An 18,285-nucleotide genomic window follows, 5' to 3' on the forward strand; every position below is an offset into this window, starting at 1 on the left:
GCTTCACCTGAGTCCTGTATCTGAAGATCAAACCTTCTGTTCAGCTCTGGCCATTCCAAAAGGAACATTTGAAATTCCCCTGGTTCATTGAAAGCCCATCTTTTTCCCCTGGAAGAGGACATTCAGCCTTGCTGGGTAGTTGATTCTTGGTTGCATTCTAAGCTCTTTTGCCTTCCGGTATATTATATTCCAAGCCCTATGAGCTTCCAATGTAGTTGCTGCTAAGTCCTGTGTGATCCTGACTGCAGCTCCACGATATTTGAACTGTATCCTTCTGGCTGCTTGTAATATTTTATCTTTGACTTGGGAGTTCTGGAACTTGGCTATAATATTCCTAGGGGTTGGTTTTTGGGGATCTCTTTCTTGGGGGGATTGGTGGATTCTCTCCATTTCTATTTTGCCCTCTGATTCTATAATATCAGGGCAATTTTCCTGTAGTAATTCTTTGAAAATGATGTCAAGGCTCTTTTCCTGATCATGACTTTCAGGTATTCCAATGATTTTTAAATTATCTTTCCTAAATCTGTTTTCCATTATCAGTTGTTTTTTCAATGAGATGTTTCACATTTTCTTCTAATTTTTCATTTTTTTTTTTTGGTTTTGAAGTAATGAATCCTGGTTTCTTGTAAATTCATCAATCTCCCTGAGTTCCATTCTTTGTCTGAAGGATTTGTTTTCCTCAGAGAGTTTTCTTATCTCTTTTTCCATCTGGCCAATTTTGCTTATTAAAGCATTCTTCTCCTCAATATCTTTTTGAACTGTTTTATCCATTTGACCTAAGCTGGTTTTTAAGCATGCTATTTTCTTCAGCATTTTTTTGGATTTCCTTGACTAGACTGCTGACTTCATTTTCATGTTTTTCCTGCATCTCTCTCTTTTCTTTTCCCAGTTTTTCTTCTAACTCCATCATTCGATTTTCAAAGTCTTTTTTGAGCTCTTGTCATAGCCTGAGCCCAATGTCTGTTTTTCTTGGAGTCTTTAGATGCAGGAGCTTGTACTTCTTCATCTTCAGACTGAGTATTTTGATCCTTCTTGGGTTCTTATGCAAAATATTTCTCAATGATGTTCTTCTTATTTCTCTGCTTGCTCATTTTCCCAGCCTAAGCCTGGTTTTGGGGTGCTTCCTGAGCTTTTGGGACACTCCCACAAGGGTCTCAGTGTGTGAGGCTCTGTCCTCCCTTCTGGTCTGTGAATGACCATATGCACCCACCTCTGCCACAGGGCTGAGGTGGGGGGCCCTGCTGTTCTATTTGGGGGGGCCTAGACTGCTATCAAGATCTGAATGTGTTCAGAGCCCCAGAGTCCTGTTCCAGGGGCAGAGGACAGAGCTCTGCAGTCTCTCTCTCTTCACTCTCCTCCCTAGGTTCAATGGGCTCATGCCCTGGAGGCTCCTGCTTACAGGCTCTGCCTGCTTCTGTTCCTGGATCTGGGCTGCCAAAAGACCATTTTGCTCATTGTGTGCCTTGAGGGGCTCGCTCTGGCAGAGGTCCCCCGCTGTTCCCCCACTTTGTGCCTGGTGCTCCCTGGGGTTGTAGCTCAGGAGATTCCCCAGCTGTTGTGAGCCACCGCACCCAGTGCCCTAGGACTGCCTCTGGAAGGCTGAAGTTCTTTCACTCTGGCAGGCCACCCTTCTGGCAGGCTGCCCCTCAGATCCTGGGGAGCAGAGACTTTCTGCTCTTTTCCAGGTTACCTTGAGTAGGAGAACTGCTTCACTGGGTCCCTCTGTGGGTTCTGTCTCTTGAAAAATTTAGAGTCCTTAGTTTCGAAGTTTTATGAGAGAGCTTCTAAGAGACTTCTTCTCTAGTCACCATCTTGGCTCCACCCCTCAATAAGAAAGGAGGGTGTTGCGATCAGCAATGGCAATGGTGGAAAAATATGGAAGTAACTTTTTCCATGGACTTATCATAAAGAATGTGATCCACCTGTGACAGAGTTGTTGGTATTGGAACAAAGACTGAAGCACATTTATTATTCTTATTATTTGGGGAGGTGCAGGGCAAATGGGGCTGGGTGGCCTGCCTGGAGCCACATAGCAGGGTGATCATTGGGTGTCTGAGGCTGGATTTGGACCCAGGTGCTTCTGGCTCAAGGGCCAATGCTCTGTGTGCCACCTAGCCACCCTTACTATTATTACTATTTTATTTTATTTTGGGTCTTTTCCCCCCTTTTTTTGGTTTTTGCAGGGCAGTGGGGTTGGGGTGGCTTGCATGTCACACGGCTGGGTGATTGTTGGGTGTATGGGGCCAGATATGGGCTCGGGTGCTCCTGGCTCCAGGGCTGGGGCTCTGTCCATTGTGTCACCTGGCCATACCTACAATTATTACTGTTATTTTTTTTAAATTTTAATTTTTTTCTCTCCCCTTTACTTTATCGCTCAAGCGAGTCTATATTTTGTGGGGGGAGGGGATATTCTGTTTACTCTTAAACAAGAATATTTTATTAATGTATAAGAAATATTATTTGCACAAAAAGAAAATAAATAAATATTTAAAAATAAAAATAAAGATCAAATTAAATAAAAAATTTAAACTAAAAAAAAAGAGCAAAACTTGAACCCACAACTTCCTGATTCTGAGATTAATTCCTTACCTACTGCATCTTACTGTGATAACATCGACCCCCATCATCCTAAAGGTGATGGTGAGTCTGCTTTCCCCTTATGAAGGGAAATTACTGCCATAATACTTAAGTTCTTATTTCCTCCTCCTTCAAATTCATGTTTTTGTTCAGAGTTTTGGTAGCTGGGTTTTCCCAGTCGTGGCTTAGACAAGAGTGCAAATGCTCTGTTACTGAGGACTGGTATCCTAGAGAAGTCAGACAAGAGTAAAAGCGAAATCCTTTTCCTCAAATGAGCTTAAAGCTAACACCACACTTTAATCAACTCATCTAGAGTACCTAAATGGTCTTCCTGCTCTGTTACTGAATTTCAGGACTTCAAAATCATGTCTCAGTTTCTAGAAGTTTCCTAAGTACCTGACACTTCCTTACTCTGGAATATCTAACTATCTATGCAGTCTTCTCACCCGGTAATATCCCTCTGCTGGACTTGTCTCCTTCCCCCATTGGGGAGTTCCTTTGGGGATCTCTATTCTGTGAAGGGGCTCAGGCTGTCTAACTTTTATTCCCCTTCAGGATCTACTCCTAACTTTCTGGACTTTAAAATCATAGTGCCATGCTTGAGGCCTTCATCTCCCCTCCTCATCTTCTCTCTGGAAGCTCACTGCAAGTAGGGATAATTTCATTCTTTGTACTTGTATCCTCTGCATTTAGTAAATATTTGCTAATTTATTCATTCAATCCAAAGGGAAGACCTGATCCCTGTGACACTGGCATCATATAATGCATACATGGCTATACGTAGCTTGGTAGAAAATGTTAGGGGTTACACTCTTTTTTTTTGAAAAAAAATTTATTTATTTAAGACAATGGGGTTAAGTGATTTGCCCAAGGTCACACAGTTAGGCAATTATTAAGTGTCTGAGATCAGATTTGAACTCAGAGCCTCCTGACTCCAGGGCTGGTGCTATCCACTGTACCACTTAGATGCCCCCAAAGGGTCACATTTTTAAGATCATCCATCACTTCTTCTGTCGCTGAAAAAATAGAGAGGTTGAGAAGACGTGAAGATGCCTTGAATAACATTAATTTTTAATGGTACTGAGAATTCCATATAAAATGTATGGAGGGACAGCAAGTGTCCTCTTCATACTTCACCCCATCAATAACCTCCACTCTGGCACACATGTCTATTGATCCCATCCTAAAGTTTAGAAAGGAACATTTAAAAAGTAGGTAAGATTGGAATGACCCTGAGAACCATCCTAAATCCAGTCTGGGTTCATTCCATTCTAGGTCACACCACCATGTTTGTTATCTCAATCATGTCCGGGAAGTGGTTGCTTCAGTCTCTTTGCCTCTCCTCTCCATAGAACAGTTAATGCTTGACCAGGCTTTCAGATTACTGTTGCTTCAGAGAGAAAAGGTTGGCTCTGACCAAGGGGTGGAGGTATAGGGATGAGGGGGGGAGGAGCAGAAACCTGCATGCAAAATCTGGGAATCTGTGGGGTTGACTAAGCCCAGGAAAGGGTGGGTGGGGAGAGAGAGAGAGAGAGAGAGAGAGAGAGAGAGAGAGAGAGAGAGAGAGAGAGAGAGAGAGAGAATGAGAGAGAGAGAGAGACAGAGAGTGAGAGAGAGAGAGAGAGAGAAAGAGAGAGTGTTGGGGGTGGGAGGAGAGAGTGTTAGAGGTGGGAAAGGTTTCCCCATCCTTCTGGTAAATCAGCCTCTTGATTGGCCCTTGGCCCTCTTAGTAGCTGCCCTGACAGACTGTGGTCAACATCATCCTTGGAATTCATATAAAAGGGTAGGAAGAAAGTGAGGTGTTACAAATTGCTAACTGGAGACAGGGGACAGAAGGGCAGAACATTCCAGACACCATGAAACTGCCTTGGCATCCCCAGAGGTTAGCTCTGTATTGTTCCACATTACTCTTAATCTTTTCAACATGCCAAGCAGTAAGTGTGACTACACTGTTACTATTATGATATATATTTTTATTACAACTTATAGGATTAAATCACAAGGAAAAAAATGTGATGACCAACTAGTGAAATTCCTGTTGTTTTCTTTCCACAGTATTTTGCCACCAGAGACAACTGCTGCATTTTAGATGAACGATTTGTAAGTAGTTGTCTGTCTCTTGTTTTTGTGTTTGATGGGGAGGGGGACTAGATAGTAAGGAACCCAAGACATATGGCATAAAAATTACTGGTTTAGAATAATAGGGATTTGCTTTTCACTCTGTCTTTTTTTTTTTTCCACTCTCTTTTGAATCCTGGGAGATTTCAGACAAAGCTCTTAGGTAGCAAGGTATTTGGAAATGTGTTTTTTTGTGGTTATCTTGCAGGGTAGCTTTTGCCCAGCTACTTGTGGGATTGCAGATTTCTTAAACAAATACCAAAGTACTGTAGACCAGGACCTTCAGCACATGGAAGATACTTTAAAGGATATTGAAAATAGGACAGCAGAATCTAAACTGTTGATCAAGAAAATCCAAATTGTCCACAATTCTGATCCAAGACCACAAAGTAAGGACACAAAACTGGAAAACTGGAAGAGAAAGTAGACATTATTCTCACCTGTTTTTTTGCCTTATTGAAATTTTTCTTTGTGTGATTCCTTTTTGCAGATGTGATTGGTGATGTGACCCAGAAGTCAAGGAAGATGATGGATGAGATTATAAAATATGAAACATTGGTTCTCACACAAGAAAACAATGTTAAGTAAGAACTTTGGCTTATATAGGCTTGTTTTTTTAAAGGCTATTGTATTCTAAATTCAATGTTACTTATTTCTGGGAGGGAAATTCTTTCATCTATTTTATTTTCCATCTTCAAAACCTAAAATTGGCAATATATTTGCCTATTCAAGTATAGCATAGAGGAGAATGTCAATGCCATAAAATGTTTATTTTTCTTTTTTTTCATATTAGTATTAGTTTATGGGCAGAGGAAAGAATACTGAACTTGTTACCAAAATGGACTCCAAATTCAAATCCTTACTCTGTGATGTTGGACAAGTCATTTTATCTCTGATCCTCATAAGTGGGGGAAATGAGCAAGATGACCTCTAAGACCCTTTCAAACTCTAGACATATTTCTATGGTCTTATGATTTTTTAATGTTCCATAAGAAGGGGTCTCCTTGATGTCTCTGATTGCCATTTTCCAAATGTAATTTTCTCCTTTGGTGTTACAACTCATATTTGGGTTCATAAGATAGAGAAATGATTTTTTTAGTGTAGCACTAGAGACTTTTTATTTTTTTGAACCTTGATGGGATCAAGAACATGAGAGTGTTGGATCACAGAAAATTAACTTTGCTTTTATATGTTGTTTTAAAAATAGCCTAGCACTTTGGAAGAGAAGGTTCAGTAATGAAAGAATGAACTAAAGGACTTTTTAACTGCATATGGCATATCAACATTGCTAAGTATTAGGGATGCAAAGAGAAAAGCAAGGCCTTTCCTGTTGCCAAAAGTTAATATTCTAAAGGAAGGTATGAAGCATATGGGAAGCTTCTGCTGTAGATTTGATGGAAAATGCCATTGCATTGGCAAGGGAGTATAACAAAAACCCAGGAATCTTTAGGATTCATCCATACTCAGTGACAGAGTAGTGAATATGAGGAAGATTTGTCAAAGCAAAATGTTGGACTTCTGCAGCTCCCATTCTGCAAGAAGTAGCAAATCCTCCTGTGAAGATGAGACCCTAGGTATGTATAGTCTCCATATGATTAAAACTGAGCGCCCTCAAATTGGGCTTCAGTAGATATAAAAATTAATGGGATAGAACAATTAATAGTGGGTACATGAATGTTCTTGATTTTCTGGCCTCCTTTCTTGGGAGGTGGCATAACATATTTCAGTATTGTGTGATATGGGCTATCAGGTCCCTTCTCTAAGACTCAGTTTTCTATTCTGTAAAATGGAGATAATATTCACACTATCTTTGCCATATAGTGATTGTGAAAAAAAGGTTTTATAAACCTCAAAGTATGATAGAAATGTGAGCACATATCAAATTACTTGGCAAGTGTTCATTTTATTCAAGTCCCCCCAAAGCATCATAGATCTAGGGCTGGCAGCATTCCTCAATGTGCTGATGAAGAGCCTGAAGGCTCTGGTGATTTGCCCAAGATCATTAAATGGAAGAGCCAGAATTTGAATACAGCTCTGAATTCAAACAGCACCTTTTCTCTTATAGTATGCAGCATCTTAATTTTTTACCTATGTTGATGGCCCATCAACTGCCCCTTATATTCCATATCTGGTCATGAAGCATAACATCAAGATGAACTCCCAGAGTGTACTTTCCTTCAAATCACATGACTGCCATCTAGGTGTAGATATTCAGATTGAAAGTAGACTCTTTAATAGTATCTGTTAACGTTTATTTTTTTTCCCATGAAGATTAGGGTACTTTCAAGATGTCTGATATGGAACTATGTTAAGCACAATTGTGCATGTACAACTTCTACCAGATTGTTTGCCATCAAGGGAAGGGGCAGGAAGGGTAGGTGATAGAAAAAATGTGGAATTCATAAACTTGCAAATGGATGAATATTGAAAACTATCTTTTCTTGTAAATTTTAATTTAAAAGTATTAAGATGCTTCCCCTCAGCCCCATCTGTGTCATGTTACAATTTTTACTGGAAGAGAAAAATAAATATGTCTTGCAACATTTTGAAAGAAAGACACAATTATTAGGGTCAAACAAAGCTTCAATTATCTTTTTTGTTATTGTTTGCTATTATTTTTGGTCTTGGTTTTGTTTATAGATATTTGCAAGAGATCTTTCTTTCAAACAACCAAAAGATTCTTCAGTTGAAACAAAAGGCATTTGAACTTGAAGCCAAATGTCAGGAGCCTTGTAGGGACTCAGTTCAAATACAAGAAACTACTGGAAAGGGTAAGTAAAACATTAGTTCTAGGATCAACTTTCTGTGGTGGGGTTGGGGGTCAGGGACAGAGTGCCAATCACAGACCAATCTATGGGTGAAAGTCCAGCTGCTACTCAACTGGTGTTTGGCAATCCAGTGTCACTGACCTCCTTGCTATTCCTCACACAAGACATGTCATCTCCAGACTCTTAGTGTTGCTACTGGCTGTGCCTCTACCTAGAATGCTGACCCTGCTGGTCTTTGTCTATTAGTTTCCCTGGTTTCTTTTAAGTCTCAGTTAAGACCCATTCTCTGCAAGAAGTGTTTCCCACTTCTCCTTAAAAGTAGTGCCTTCTCTCTGAGACTAGCCCCTATATCTTGTATGCACAAAGTTATTTGCACATTGTCTTCTCCTCTAGACTATGGACTCCTTCCTTGTATCTCCAGTACTTAGAACAGAGTGTCTGTCACAAAGGAGATGCTTAATAAGATAGTTGGCCAACTGTTTAATGTTTAAGTGGTTCAAAAGGCTTTACATGCATGTTCCTTCAGCGAATGAAAATGCTGTGCAATTTGGAGGAAAAATGAGCCCTGAATGGGTCATTTAGCCCCTGCTTACAAACGTCCAGTAAAAGGGAAGCAACTAGGTTTTGAAGCAGACTGTTTCATGTTTGAAAAGTCTTAATTAATTGTCTGGGGGGTTTTCCTCATATTTGATTCTCTGCAAATCCCACTCTTGCTCCTAGTTCTGTTCTGTGGGTCCAAGCAGAACAAATCTAATTTATCTTCCAAATGATAGCCCTACAATACTTGAAGCCAGATAATTTTCCAGTTCCATCAAGTATTCCTTTTCCCTGTTAAACATTCCCAAGTCTTTTAGCAAATCCTCAAATGACCTAATGTCAAACTCCCTTACTATCCTGACTGCCTTCTGAATAAGCTCCAGTTTGTTCATGTCCCCATGAATGTGGCCCCAGAATGAAACAAGAGGAACTACAATGACTGACATAATCTGATTTTTCAACAGATTGTCAAGACATTGCAAACAAGGGGGCCTCAGTGAGTGGTCTTTACTTTGTAAAGCCATTAAAAGCTAAAACGCAATTCTTAGTCTACTGTGAGATAGATTCATCAGGCAATGGATGGACTGTGCTTCAGAAGGTATGTTAATGTTTTTCTTCCTCTTCTGCCTCTTCTCCCTCTTCCCCTCCTCATAGATTTTGTTTCCCTTTTCTCCTTTCTTTCCTCAATTTTCTTCTTCACTTCTTTTTCTCCTCCTCCTTCTCCTCTTTCATCATCATCTTCTTCATCTTCCTCCTCCTCCTTCTTCTTCTTTTTCCTTCTTTCTTTCTACTTCCTGCTTCAACTATTCATCAAAGAAATGGAAGCTGTAACACAGAGTGTTCCTTTTGATTAAAAAAAAGAATCCAGTTTGAGTCGTGACTCATAACATCTAAATAATTTATCCACTTACCATAATTTTATAATAAAGCTATGACAGTATTAATGTGTTGGTCACTAATCCTCTGCTTTTACCTTTGCAAATATTCTATTAGAGAGTGGATGGAAGCTTGGACTTCAAGAAAAACTGGGTTCAGTATAAGGAAGGATTTGGGCATCTCTCTCCAACTGGCAACACAGAGTTCTGGTTGGGAAATGAAAAGATTCACCTTCTAAGCACCCAGACTACAATCCCATATGCATTAAGAATAGAATTGGAAGACTGGAGTGGCAAAACCAGGTAGAGTTTAAGAGGGTTATCTTAAGATTTGGTCTTTGGTCTTTGTTTACCATGAGGCAGTTGTTTGCCATAAGAAATCTAAGCCAATTCTTAACTAGTTCAGTTTCTTAAAGTGCCCTGGTTTCCACAAAATCACACCAATGAGGTATAAGGATGGCATGGAGCATCTTATCTTTGTATTTTCCTAATTCCTATAAAAGCATTTTTATAATTTTAATTTACAATTTATAAATTTAAAATTTAAAATTTTGATTAATTACAATTTAGAATTAATTTTTATTATTAAATTAATCATTAATTTATAATTGAAAAATAGAATTTTCCTAATTCCTATAAAAGAATATAATAATAATTGCTTTGAGCAGTATAAGTCATGGAAACTTGCATCCTTTTGCACTAAATTCCCTCCTTAAAACATTTAAAATTTTTCTACCTGGAGCAATGTTAATATATCAGTAGAATGAAGAAATCAATTCTGTGTCATACTGGTTAGTTTCTACTAGTAGAGCTTTTCCCCTGTCAAAAATTGCCATTCTTTAAACATTGCAAACCAATGAAGAAATTGAATATTTTCTATAAAGTCAACTTGAGCAGCTTCAATGGGAAATACCTGTTTTCCTCCACACTATAGAATTCTGTCCCTCCCTCACATTTCCTTTTAGAAGAGAATCCTTTCCCTAAACTGAAAATCCATGCATCATGCGTATGATTATCTGCATTTTTCTCAACACCCCTGGAGTATGCCTGGCCTTCAACTCCCAGCAAGACTGGCATGCCAACTGAGAATCATGTCACTATACTCATGCATGTGACAAAGACAATATCTTTTTTGACTTCTACAATCCACATTTCTAGGAAAATAATCTGTCTTCTTCAAAGCCTAACATTTTAAACTCTATTATTCTCTTAAGTTTTCTAAACTTGATAACCAAGAATGACTAGGAAAATATCCATGGTTCACTAGGCTTCTGTGTACATGATGCTAAATGTCCAGACAACAGTGAAAAAATTACCTATAAATAGTAGGTATTTAATAAATTATTGTTGAATTAAATTGAATCTAGATGGATAATATTTTCTTTGAGGGAAAATGTGTATCCTGGTTGCATGAGGCACTGTAAATGTACCGTGAATGCATCTCTAAGCTGCCCCATGTGTCTGTTTTATGTTGCCAGAAATTGAAGTATAAATGAGTACTTCACATGTAAACACCATGACAACCTCTAGGAATAATGCTGATATCTCCAAAAAAATAAATGATAGCTTTTGGAAGAAACTATGGGACAGAGGTTACTGATGGATCTATTCCCTTTTCCATAGCACGGCAGACTATGCCATGTTCAAGGTGGGACCTGAAGCTGACAAATACAGACTGACCTATGGCTACTTCATTGGAGGAGATGCAGGAGATGCCTTTGATGGCTTTGATTTTGGTGATGATCCAAGTGACAAGTTTTTTACTTCTCATTTGGGAATGCAGTTCAGTACATGGGACAATGACAATGATAAGTTTGAGGGCAACTGTGCTGAACAGGATGGCTCTGGCTGGTGGATGAACAAATGTCATGCAGGTCACCTCAATGGTGTTTACTACCAAGGTATTGTCATCTCATGGTTCATTATACAATTTTTATTCAAGGCAGTGGATTTAGAGTCAGAAGGTCTAGATTAAAATATACCTTTTTTTTCCCCCTCTCTCTCTATGACCTAACAAGATGCTAAAAAAAACACTGAGCGAGTTATTTAACATCTTTGATCTCAAATTCCTCATGTATAAAATGAGGGTGAGAGACTAGAAAATCTCTAATTCTCTTGCAACTATGAGCCTATGACCCATGATCCTTTTTATGCAAAGAGCGAAAAATAGTTAAGAGATGGATGGATATTTTTACTTTTTTCTCCCTTTTCTTTTCAAAGTCAGAACTGAATAAAGCCTAGTTAATACTTGGGCTTAGCCCCAATCATACAGAATCCAACTACTGCAAAATATCAGTTCAGTGATTTGTTATAGGTTATGTAATTTTCACCAACAAAGTTACTCTTTGTAGCTAACCCCTTTCTTATTAAATATACATGTCACCTGAGTAGTATATTCTTTGAGTACTCATAAGCAAATGAGCAGATAAATGTATATGTATGTAGATAGATATTTGTTTTAATTATCACCTTTAAGGTAGTTAACAAATTATTGAGCTTAGATGTATTTTCTTAATGAAAGGGAATTATGAAAGTGCCATTTGGAGACATAGCAGAAGTGCTATTTGGAAATGTGGGCAACAGAGCAGAGGACTTGGTGTATAAAGAGGTCCTGGGAGAGCAAGGTATACCTAGGTCAGGAGGTAGGAAAACAAAAAGGATATTGAAAGCCAATTTTATGTATATTGCCTCTTGAGACCTCATACTATCTCAATGAAATCCTTCTTCAAGGTCCTTTAGTTCTATTTATTCTCTCAATCTTCAGAATATAGACTTCATTTCCTCAGAGTATTACTCTAATAGTCTACCTGACATCATGTCAAAAGGGAGTTAAAATTGCTGAGCAACCTAATATTCCTGGTACCTTTCTCTTGAAAAATTCACTTCCATGTTGGCCATTGGACCAGTGGCCCTTCTTTATGGGATATTGACTTCTGCTTCTGTCATAGAAGATGCTTGATCAAGGTCATTCCCATGTGCCATGATGGTAACTCCTGACTCATCCCTGTATGAGACAGTAAAAAAAAGTCCATTTTTGAAGCTCATGAGATTTGCTGTATACATTACAGTGAAGTGTGTTAGCAACACTCCTGTGCCATTTCCTGGAGTACATTTTTGCTGGCTCAGTTAGGTTCCCCCTTTGGAGATAGGCAAGTTACTCCCTTTAAATAAATATAAAAAAGAAGGATTTGAACATTTTTTACTTGCCCTTAGAAAAATGACCCAAATGTGTTGATTTCAAAATTGCTGAGTTCAATGAGGAAGGATCACTAGATGTGTCAAGGGCAATTTGGAATGCCACTAGACTCTAATTGTATAATATATATGGGGCTGATTGAATGAAAATGAATGAAAATCAATTTTTTAGATACTTGCTATATGTACATATAGTACATGTAAGTGATTTATATAAATCACAGTAAGTGATTTATAAATGATTGTTGAATTGAAATGAGTCTAAGCTGATTCAATCCCTATACTAAGTGGTAGTATAAATTAAAAACATTAGCTATTATCATTGCAATTTTTATATGATTTCAAAATTCTTACTAAATTAAGATTTAATATTATTATTGCAACTATCATTATTAGGTTTTGGCCCTATAATTTTAATGGAGTAGAGAATACCACCTATCAATGCAGGATGATTATGATAAGACTTTCTGGGATTCTGAAAAGTCTTGAACAGAGGTGTACCTAAGTTTTCGGTGGATCACAGAATATCAGTGTCCCTTGGGCAGCTCCCCAAGATTTAAGTTCAAGGATGGGAATCTCCACATTAGGAACCTCTATACTGATGAAATCACATATACTTCACATATTTCTTCACTTATTTATATATTAGCACAATAAGACAAACATCTATTTTTTTAAATGGAAGTTTTAAGACATTTGGAAAATGTCTTACATTTTGTATAGAAATACTTGCTTTAAATCATGATAACACTGGTACTGATCCCTTAGTGAATGGTTTCATAAGCTGTTGTGGCCACAAGTGTCATCACCAGTTGGCCATTATTTTGATGAAGACCCTCTCTGTGCTTAGATAAATTTGTCCTCAAGTAGCAGATGATGCATTCACAAGCCTTGGAAAATTTCATCAGCACTTAGGGTCCCTCTAGAACTCTCTAGAACTTTATTCCACAATGAGGCAAGACACACACACAATGGAGGACACTATATATTATTTATAAATGGTTTTTAAAAATAGCACTTCTGTTTCAAGAAGTTTCAGACTCATGAGATCTATATGCATAATTTCTGTTTTAGGGGGTATTTACTCAAAATCATCAACTACCAGTGGTTATGATAATGGCATTATCTGGGCTACCTGGAAGTCAAGGTGGTACTCTATGAAGAAAACTACCATGAAGATTATTCCATTCAACAGACTTTCAATAGATGGCCAGCAACAACACTTGGGTGGAGCCAAACAGGTGGGTTCAGATCACTTCTTAAAATAGACTATTAAGAGACAGTTGAACACTAGATGTATTTTTATAAAGGTTATCTTACTCATTCCATAAGGCACACAAATTCTCTTTTCAATATTCTTTTTATCTTTCTCTTCCTATACTTGTTGACTATTATTCAGCCTGGGATGAAATTTACTACCTACTGTTTATTAGACAAGATCAAGATGGAATATTTTATGCATGCTGATTTTATTTTTAAAATCACATATAGTATAAATATACATATGAATATATGTATATATAAAATTTATGTATATATGTATGTATATACATATATACATAAACACACATATGTACATATATATGTAAATTAGGCTATGCATTGTTCAGTCTGTTACTCAAAAGTGACCTTAAGATAGATTTTGGTATTTGTCATCTATGTATTATAGTAGTTAAAAAATTTTTTGAAGGCTGTTCATATTTGTAATATCTAATTACTTTTGCTTTTAAAGGAAAGAATTATAGCTCTTTCTTTTCATTTTTTGCTATAGCTTGGAGATATTTAAAAGGATGATACTGACATGACCTATACTTTAAAGGACTTTTATCTGAACAGAGACATACTGTTTTTCTCCATGGGAGAGTGAACTTGTTCTGCCACACATACTTCATTTTTCTCAGAATTGATTTCCAGGATTGAAATTGTCTCAAACAACTTTGTACATGTGATATGCCATTTTGATTAAAAAATTCATATATGTAATATGACCAAATGCCTTATACCATTACTTGATCCTTAACCAAAGTCAAAGGTAGTTCACATTTAAGGATATATATGGCACTCATATTACAGGATGAGCATTTCATGAAGCATTAGGAGCAGTTGTAAAAAAAGCAGAAGAAACAATTAACTTCAAGAGAGTGGACAATGAACTAGGATACAAGTTCAATGTCATCAGAAGTGACAGGAATGGAAGACATATATAGCCATAAACACAAGTCACAAAGTCTTGGAGAGCTAAACATAAACAACTACTTTTATTCCAAGAAATGCCCATGAGTGCCAAGGAAACACTGTGCTTGGTTGTTCCAACGTGTATTTTAAGCTAGTAATGGTTTAAAATACACTAAGACTTTTGTGACATTTATTTAAAATGTTGTATAATTACATGTTATGACTGAATTTCAGTATTTCATTCTACATTCTTTATTATTGTTGACTATAAGACTGTAAGCTCCTTGAGAGCAGGAACGGTGGGTTTTGGGTTTTTTTTTTATATATCTAAAATGTGTTTCTCCCCAGCACAGTACCCTTGCCTACAGTAGGGACTTAATAAATATTTCTGGCATTGAATTCAATGGAATTGACATGAATTTTTCTTTTTTTGTGGCATTGGACTCACATATTTAATATTTTTGTATGCCTCTCCTTTTTGAACAAGAATTCTGTGTGATTGAGGATTTTTTTGTATAGAGAATGTGTTTAGGGAAGAGACTTGAGGGAATCCCACTGATACATTCTCATTGCTTCACAGTTGGGATATCCCCAGACTATTCTTTGGGATAACACAGTGGAGAGAGTTTGGGATAACAGCTAGCTCATTATCTACTTGCCTTGAAGAATTTAGGAGAATGTAGCAAAATGAATCTCAGAAACTGCCTAGTAGCTTTCTGTCATTTAACTTCCAGGAAAAATATTATACAAGGGATAGGAAGTAACTTGCCCAAGGTCATTCAAATGATAGGTTACCACCAGTTGATGACATCACTTCTAGCATTTTAAAAAAAGAAAGATAAAAGAATGAAACAGGATGAAGAACATTTTGGGGGGAAAAGTACTATTTGAATTTTCTATTCTGAGAATCAATAGAAAAAGTACTCAATTTGGAGTCAAAGGATCTGGGTTTGAATTCTGACTTTTCTTGCTGGGTGGCCTGGGGCAAATCACTCAACCAGTCTGAGCCTTTGTTTCCTTACCTATAAAAGGAGGGGCTTAGAAGAGAGGATTTCCAAGGTTCATTTGATCCCTAAATCATATTATCTTATTGCCATGCCTTAACTACAAAATTTCTATTCCTGTACATTATGTTAATACACATATGCTAATTTATGTTAGCTTAAGGCAGAGGAAAAAAAAATGTTTTCCTCTAACCAACCAAAAGCACATATTTAAACATAATCCACCACTGGTTTTCCACAATATTGGAAGGGAGTAGTGATTCTAATAATTCAAATAGCAAATAATCTAAAATCTGTTTAGCTTTAGCTTTAAAGAATCAACTTGTTTTTCCCATCCTCTGCTTAATTCTTCACTCTTTTGTAAAAATGCAAAGAATTCTGGGACCTCCACCCACACAGTTAGACCTTGGAAAGACTCTAGCTGCTCTTTGGAGGTATGCTCAGAGTCCACAAATTTTGAGCTGTGTGCTTTGTGACCTTTCTTCTAGGGAGGTACTGATTAAAGATAAAAATGAGGTCACATCCAGTTCTTGAACCCTTTCAAGTTAGTGAGTTGAAAATGAGGATATTGTGTAATTGGCATCACTACCAAGATGATTTCTAAGTTCCTTGCCTGGCTAACAAGAGACCCTGATGGTAGAGTAGTAATAGGTAGAAAAAATTAAAAAAATTTTTTTTGTTTAAAGGAACTTTTCTAGTGACCCTTAGAGTTAGGGTCAAGTGGGCATTAAAAATTGATGAAATCCTGAGTTTAAAGTAGCAAAACTACAATTTAGGCATTAGCCAGTGAGCTTAAATCACTATAATCTATTATCCTCTGATCAGGTAGAAGTACTGTACTAGATATGTTGAGCACTGTTCCCTTTCTTCGGTTTCCATCTACTAATTGGATTGATAAAATTGAAATCAGAAAAGATATTTCTTTTATTCATTTATATAATCATTCATTCATCTATTCAACACATTTACTGGGTACTCCTCATGTGCAAGAGGTTATACTGATGACTATTGTTCTATAAGAAGCCATGAGTAGCAGGACTTTAGAGAATCATGGAAAGAATTACATGGAAAGAACTGATACTGAGTGAAGGAAGCAGAACCAAGAGAACATTATTGTGTGATGATCTACTATGATTGATGCAGCTCCTCTCAGCAATTCAGAGATCAAGGACAACCCTGGGAGACCTGTTAAGAACAATGACATCCATATTCAAAGGAAAAAAATACCCACAGAATCTGAACGTATACTATGTTCACTTGAAAAAAAATTCTCTTATTGCTTTTCCTTCCTAATTTCTCTTACTCAAAATAACTAATAAGTACATATGTTAACCACAAATGTACATAGCAACTTTTATCAAAGTGTTTTCCACCAGGGGAGGGGGGAGGGAAGGTAGAGTAGTAGAAAAATGTATGACTTATAAATTTGCAAATGGATGAATGTTTAAAAACTACCATAGTATGTAAATGAAAAAAATGAAATGAAATATCAATTAAGAAAAAAAGAGGGTATCTGATGAATAAGACACAACAGCCCTTTCTATCAACCAAAGATTTTATAGTCTAGAACATATCTTTTCTTTCCCATCTATTTTATTTTATTTTATTTTAATTCAATTTAATTTAATTTAATTTAATTTTATTCCACTGTTCCCCAGAAATTACACCCCTCAACCCTTCCCCATCCAAACCATCTTCCAAACTGCTGCTCACCAATCTTTCTTCAGTATTTCTCTAGGTCTAAAACATCTTCATATTCCTTTGCCTGACAATAAAGGGCCTCTTCAACCTGACTCCATCCTTTCTTTCCATACTTACTTTTTATCACAACCCTCCAAATACTCTACACTTCATCCTAATGTGACTGCTTCCTCTCTGGTGAACATAATATGCAATTTCCCAACTCTGGGACTGTGTTTTCACATTTTAGTCTGTTTGAAAGTCCTTCCTTCCTCTCTTTGCCTGCTGAATTCCTAACCAGTCTTTAAAGTGAAACTCAAATACTCCTTTCTCCATGATGTCCTCAATTGTCCTTTCACTTCCCTAGAGTTCATAAAACACTTCTGTTGAAGGTCTTCTGTGTACTTCTATATTTTTTTAGCTTACCTGCAAAAGCATCATATCCCTTTTCAGGACTCTTAAATTCTATGAAAGTAGGGGTGGCTAGGTGGTGCAGTGGATAAAGCACCGGCCCTGGAGTCAGGAGTACCTGGGTTCAAATACAGTCTCAGACACTTAATTACCTAGCTGCATGGCCTTGGGCAAGGCACTTAACCCTATTTGCCTTGCAAAAAATATTCTATGAAAGTAGAAAATGTGTCATACTTAAACTTTGTAGCTTCCCTATTGTATGGTGTTCTGTATACAGTGGTCACTTAATATTGTTTGTTGAAATTAATCAAATCTCCTCCACTTCAATAAGATCAGTTTTCCAACTGTTCTCCAAATACACCATGCCCATTCCCAATTCTAAGACCTGAAGACACTTATCTATGTGACCCTGGACAAGTCACTTAAACTTCTCTCTCACTTTCTTCATTTGTAAAATGAAGAGTTAAAACTACTCACCTTTTAAGTATGGTCCCTACAAGCTCTCTATCTATTTTACACTATAGTTTAAAATAGCTAACTATGACACCTAGAAAAGAAAGCATGATGTTCTCCCCTTCCACCCAGTTAAATTTCACTTCAAGCATTCTAATTGATTACTAAGAAAACCCTAAGAGTGAATGCTAAACTCCTTGGAAATTCTGAACTTTATAATCACTTCTACTGGTTACAAAGAGAACATCTTTACTATAACCTGTCTGTGATCAAGTTGACCAACACCCAAGCATTAGATTTTGCTGCATTTTGGTGGGAACTCAAATATGGATTTCTCTTGCTAAAGGGAGGAATGAATGAATAGATGGAGAGATGATGGATGGGTGGATGAATGAAAGAATGAAGTATCATTTAATATTTACTACATGCAAAAAGTTGAGAATACAAATAGAAAAGAAAATCAAGATGATCCCTGCTCTCAAGGAGTTCATA

The 18,285-nt window shown here is 37.2% G+C and overlaps 1 protein-coding gene across 2 annotated transcripts; it reads left to right on the forward strand.

Moving 5' to 3' along the window:
* The first annotated feature begins 4,370 nt into the window (after positions 1 to 4,370).
* Positions 4,371 to 14,649, forward strand: FGG (fibrinogen gamma chain). Of its 2 annotated transcripts, XM_074229096.1 has the most exons (10): positions 4,371 to 4,511; positions 4,633 to 4,677; positions 4,904 to 5,084; positions 5,186 to 5,279; positions 7,336 to 7,466; positions 8,465 to 8,598; positions 8,994 to 9,178; positions 10,499 to 10,776; positions 13,145 to 13,311; positions 13,842 to 14,649. In XM_074229096.1, exons 1-10 carry the CDS (start codon positions 4,434 to 4,436, stop codon positions 13,854 to 13,856), a joined length of 1,308 nt encoding a protein of 435 aa, XP_074085197.1. In that variant the 5' UTR covers positions 4,371 to 4,433; the 3' UTR covers positions 13,857 to 14,649. The 2 variants fall into 2 exon arrangements, with proteins under 2 accessions (XP_074085197.1, XP_074085196.1); XM_074229095.1 differs by lacking the exon at positions 13,842 to 14,649 and having other exon boundaries at positions 13,145 to 13,353.
* Positions 14,650 to 18,285: the final 3,636 nt, after the last annotated feature.

Source organism: Macrotis lagotis, chromosome 3 (genome assembly GCF_037893015.1).
Source record: "Macrotis lagotis isolate mMagLag1 chromosome 3, bilby.v1.9.chrom.fasta, whole genome shotgun sequence".
Classification (NCBI taxonomy): Eukaryota; Metazoa; Chordata; class Mammalia; order Peramelemorphia; family Peramelidae; genus Macrotis; species Macrotis lagotis.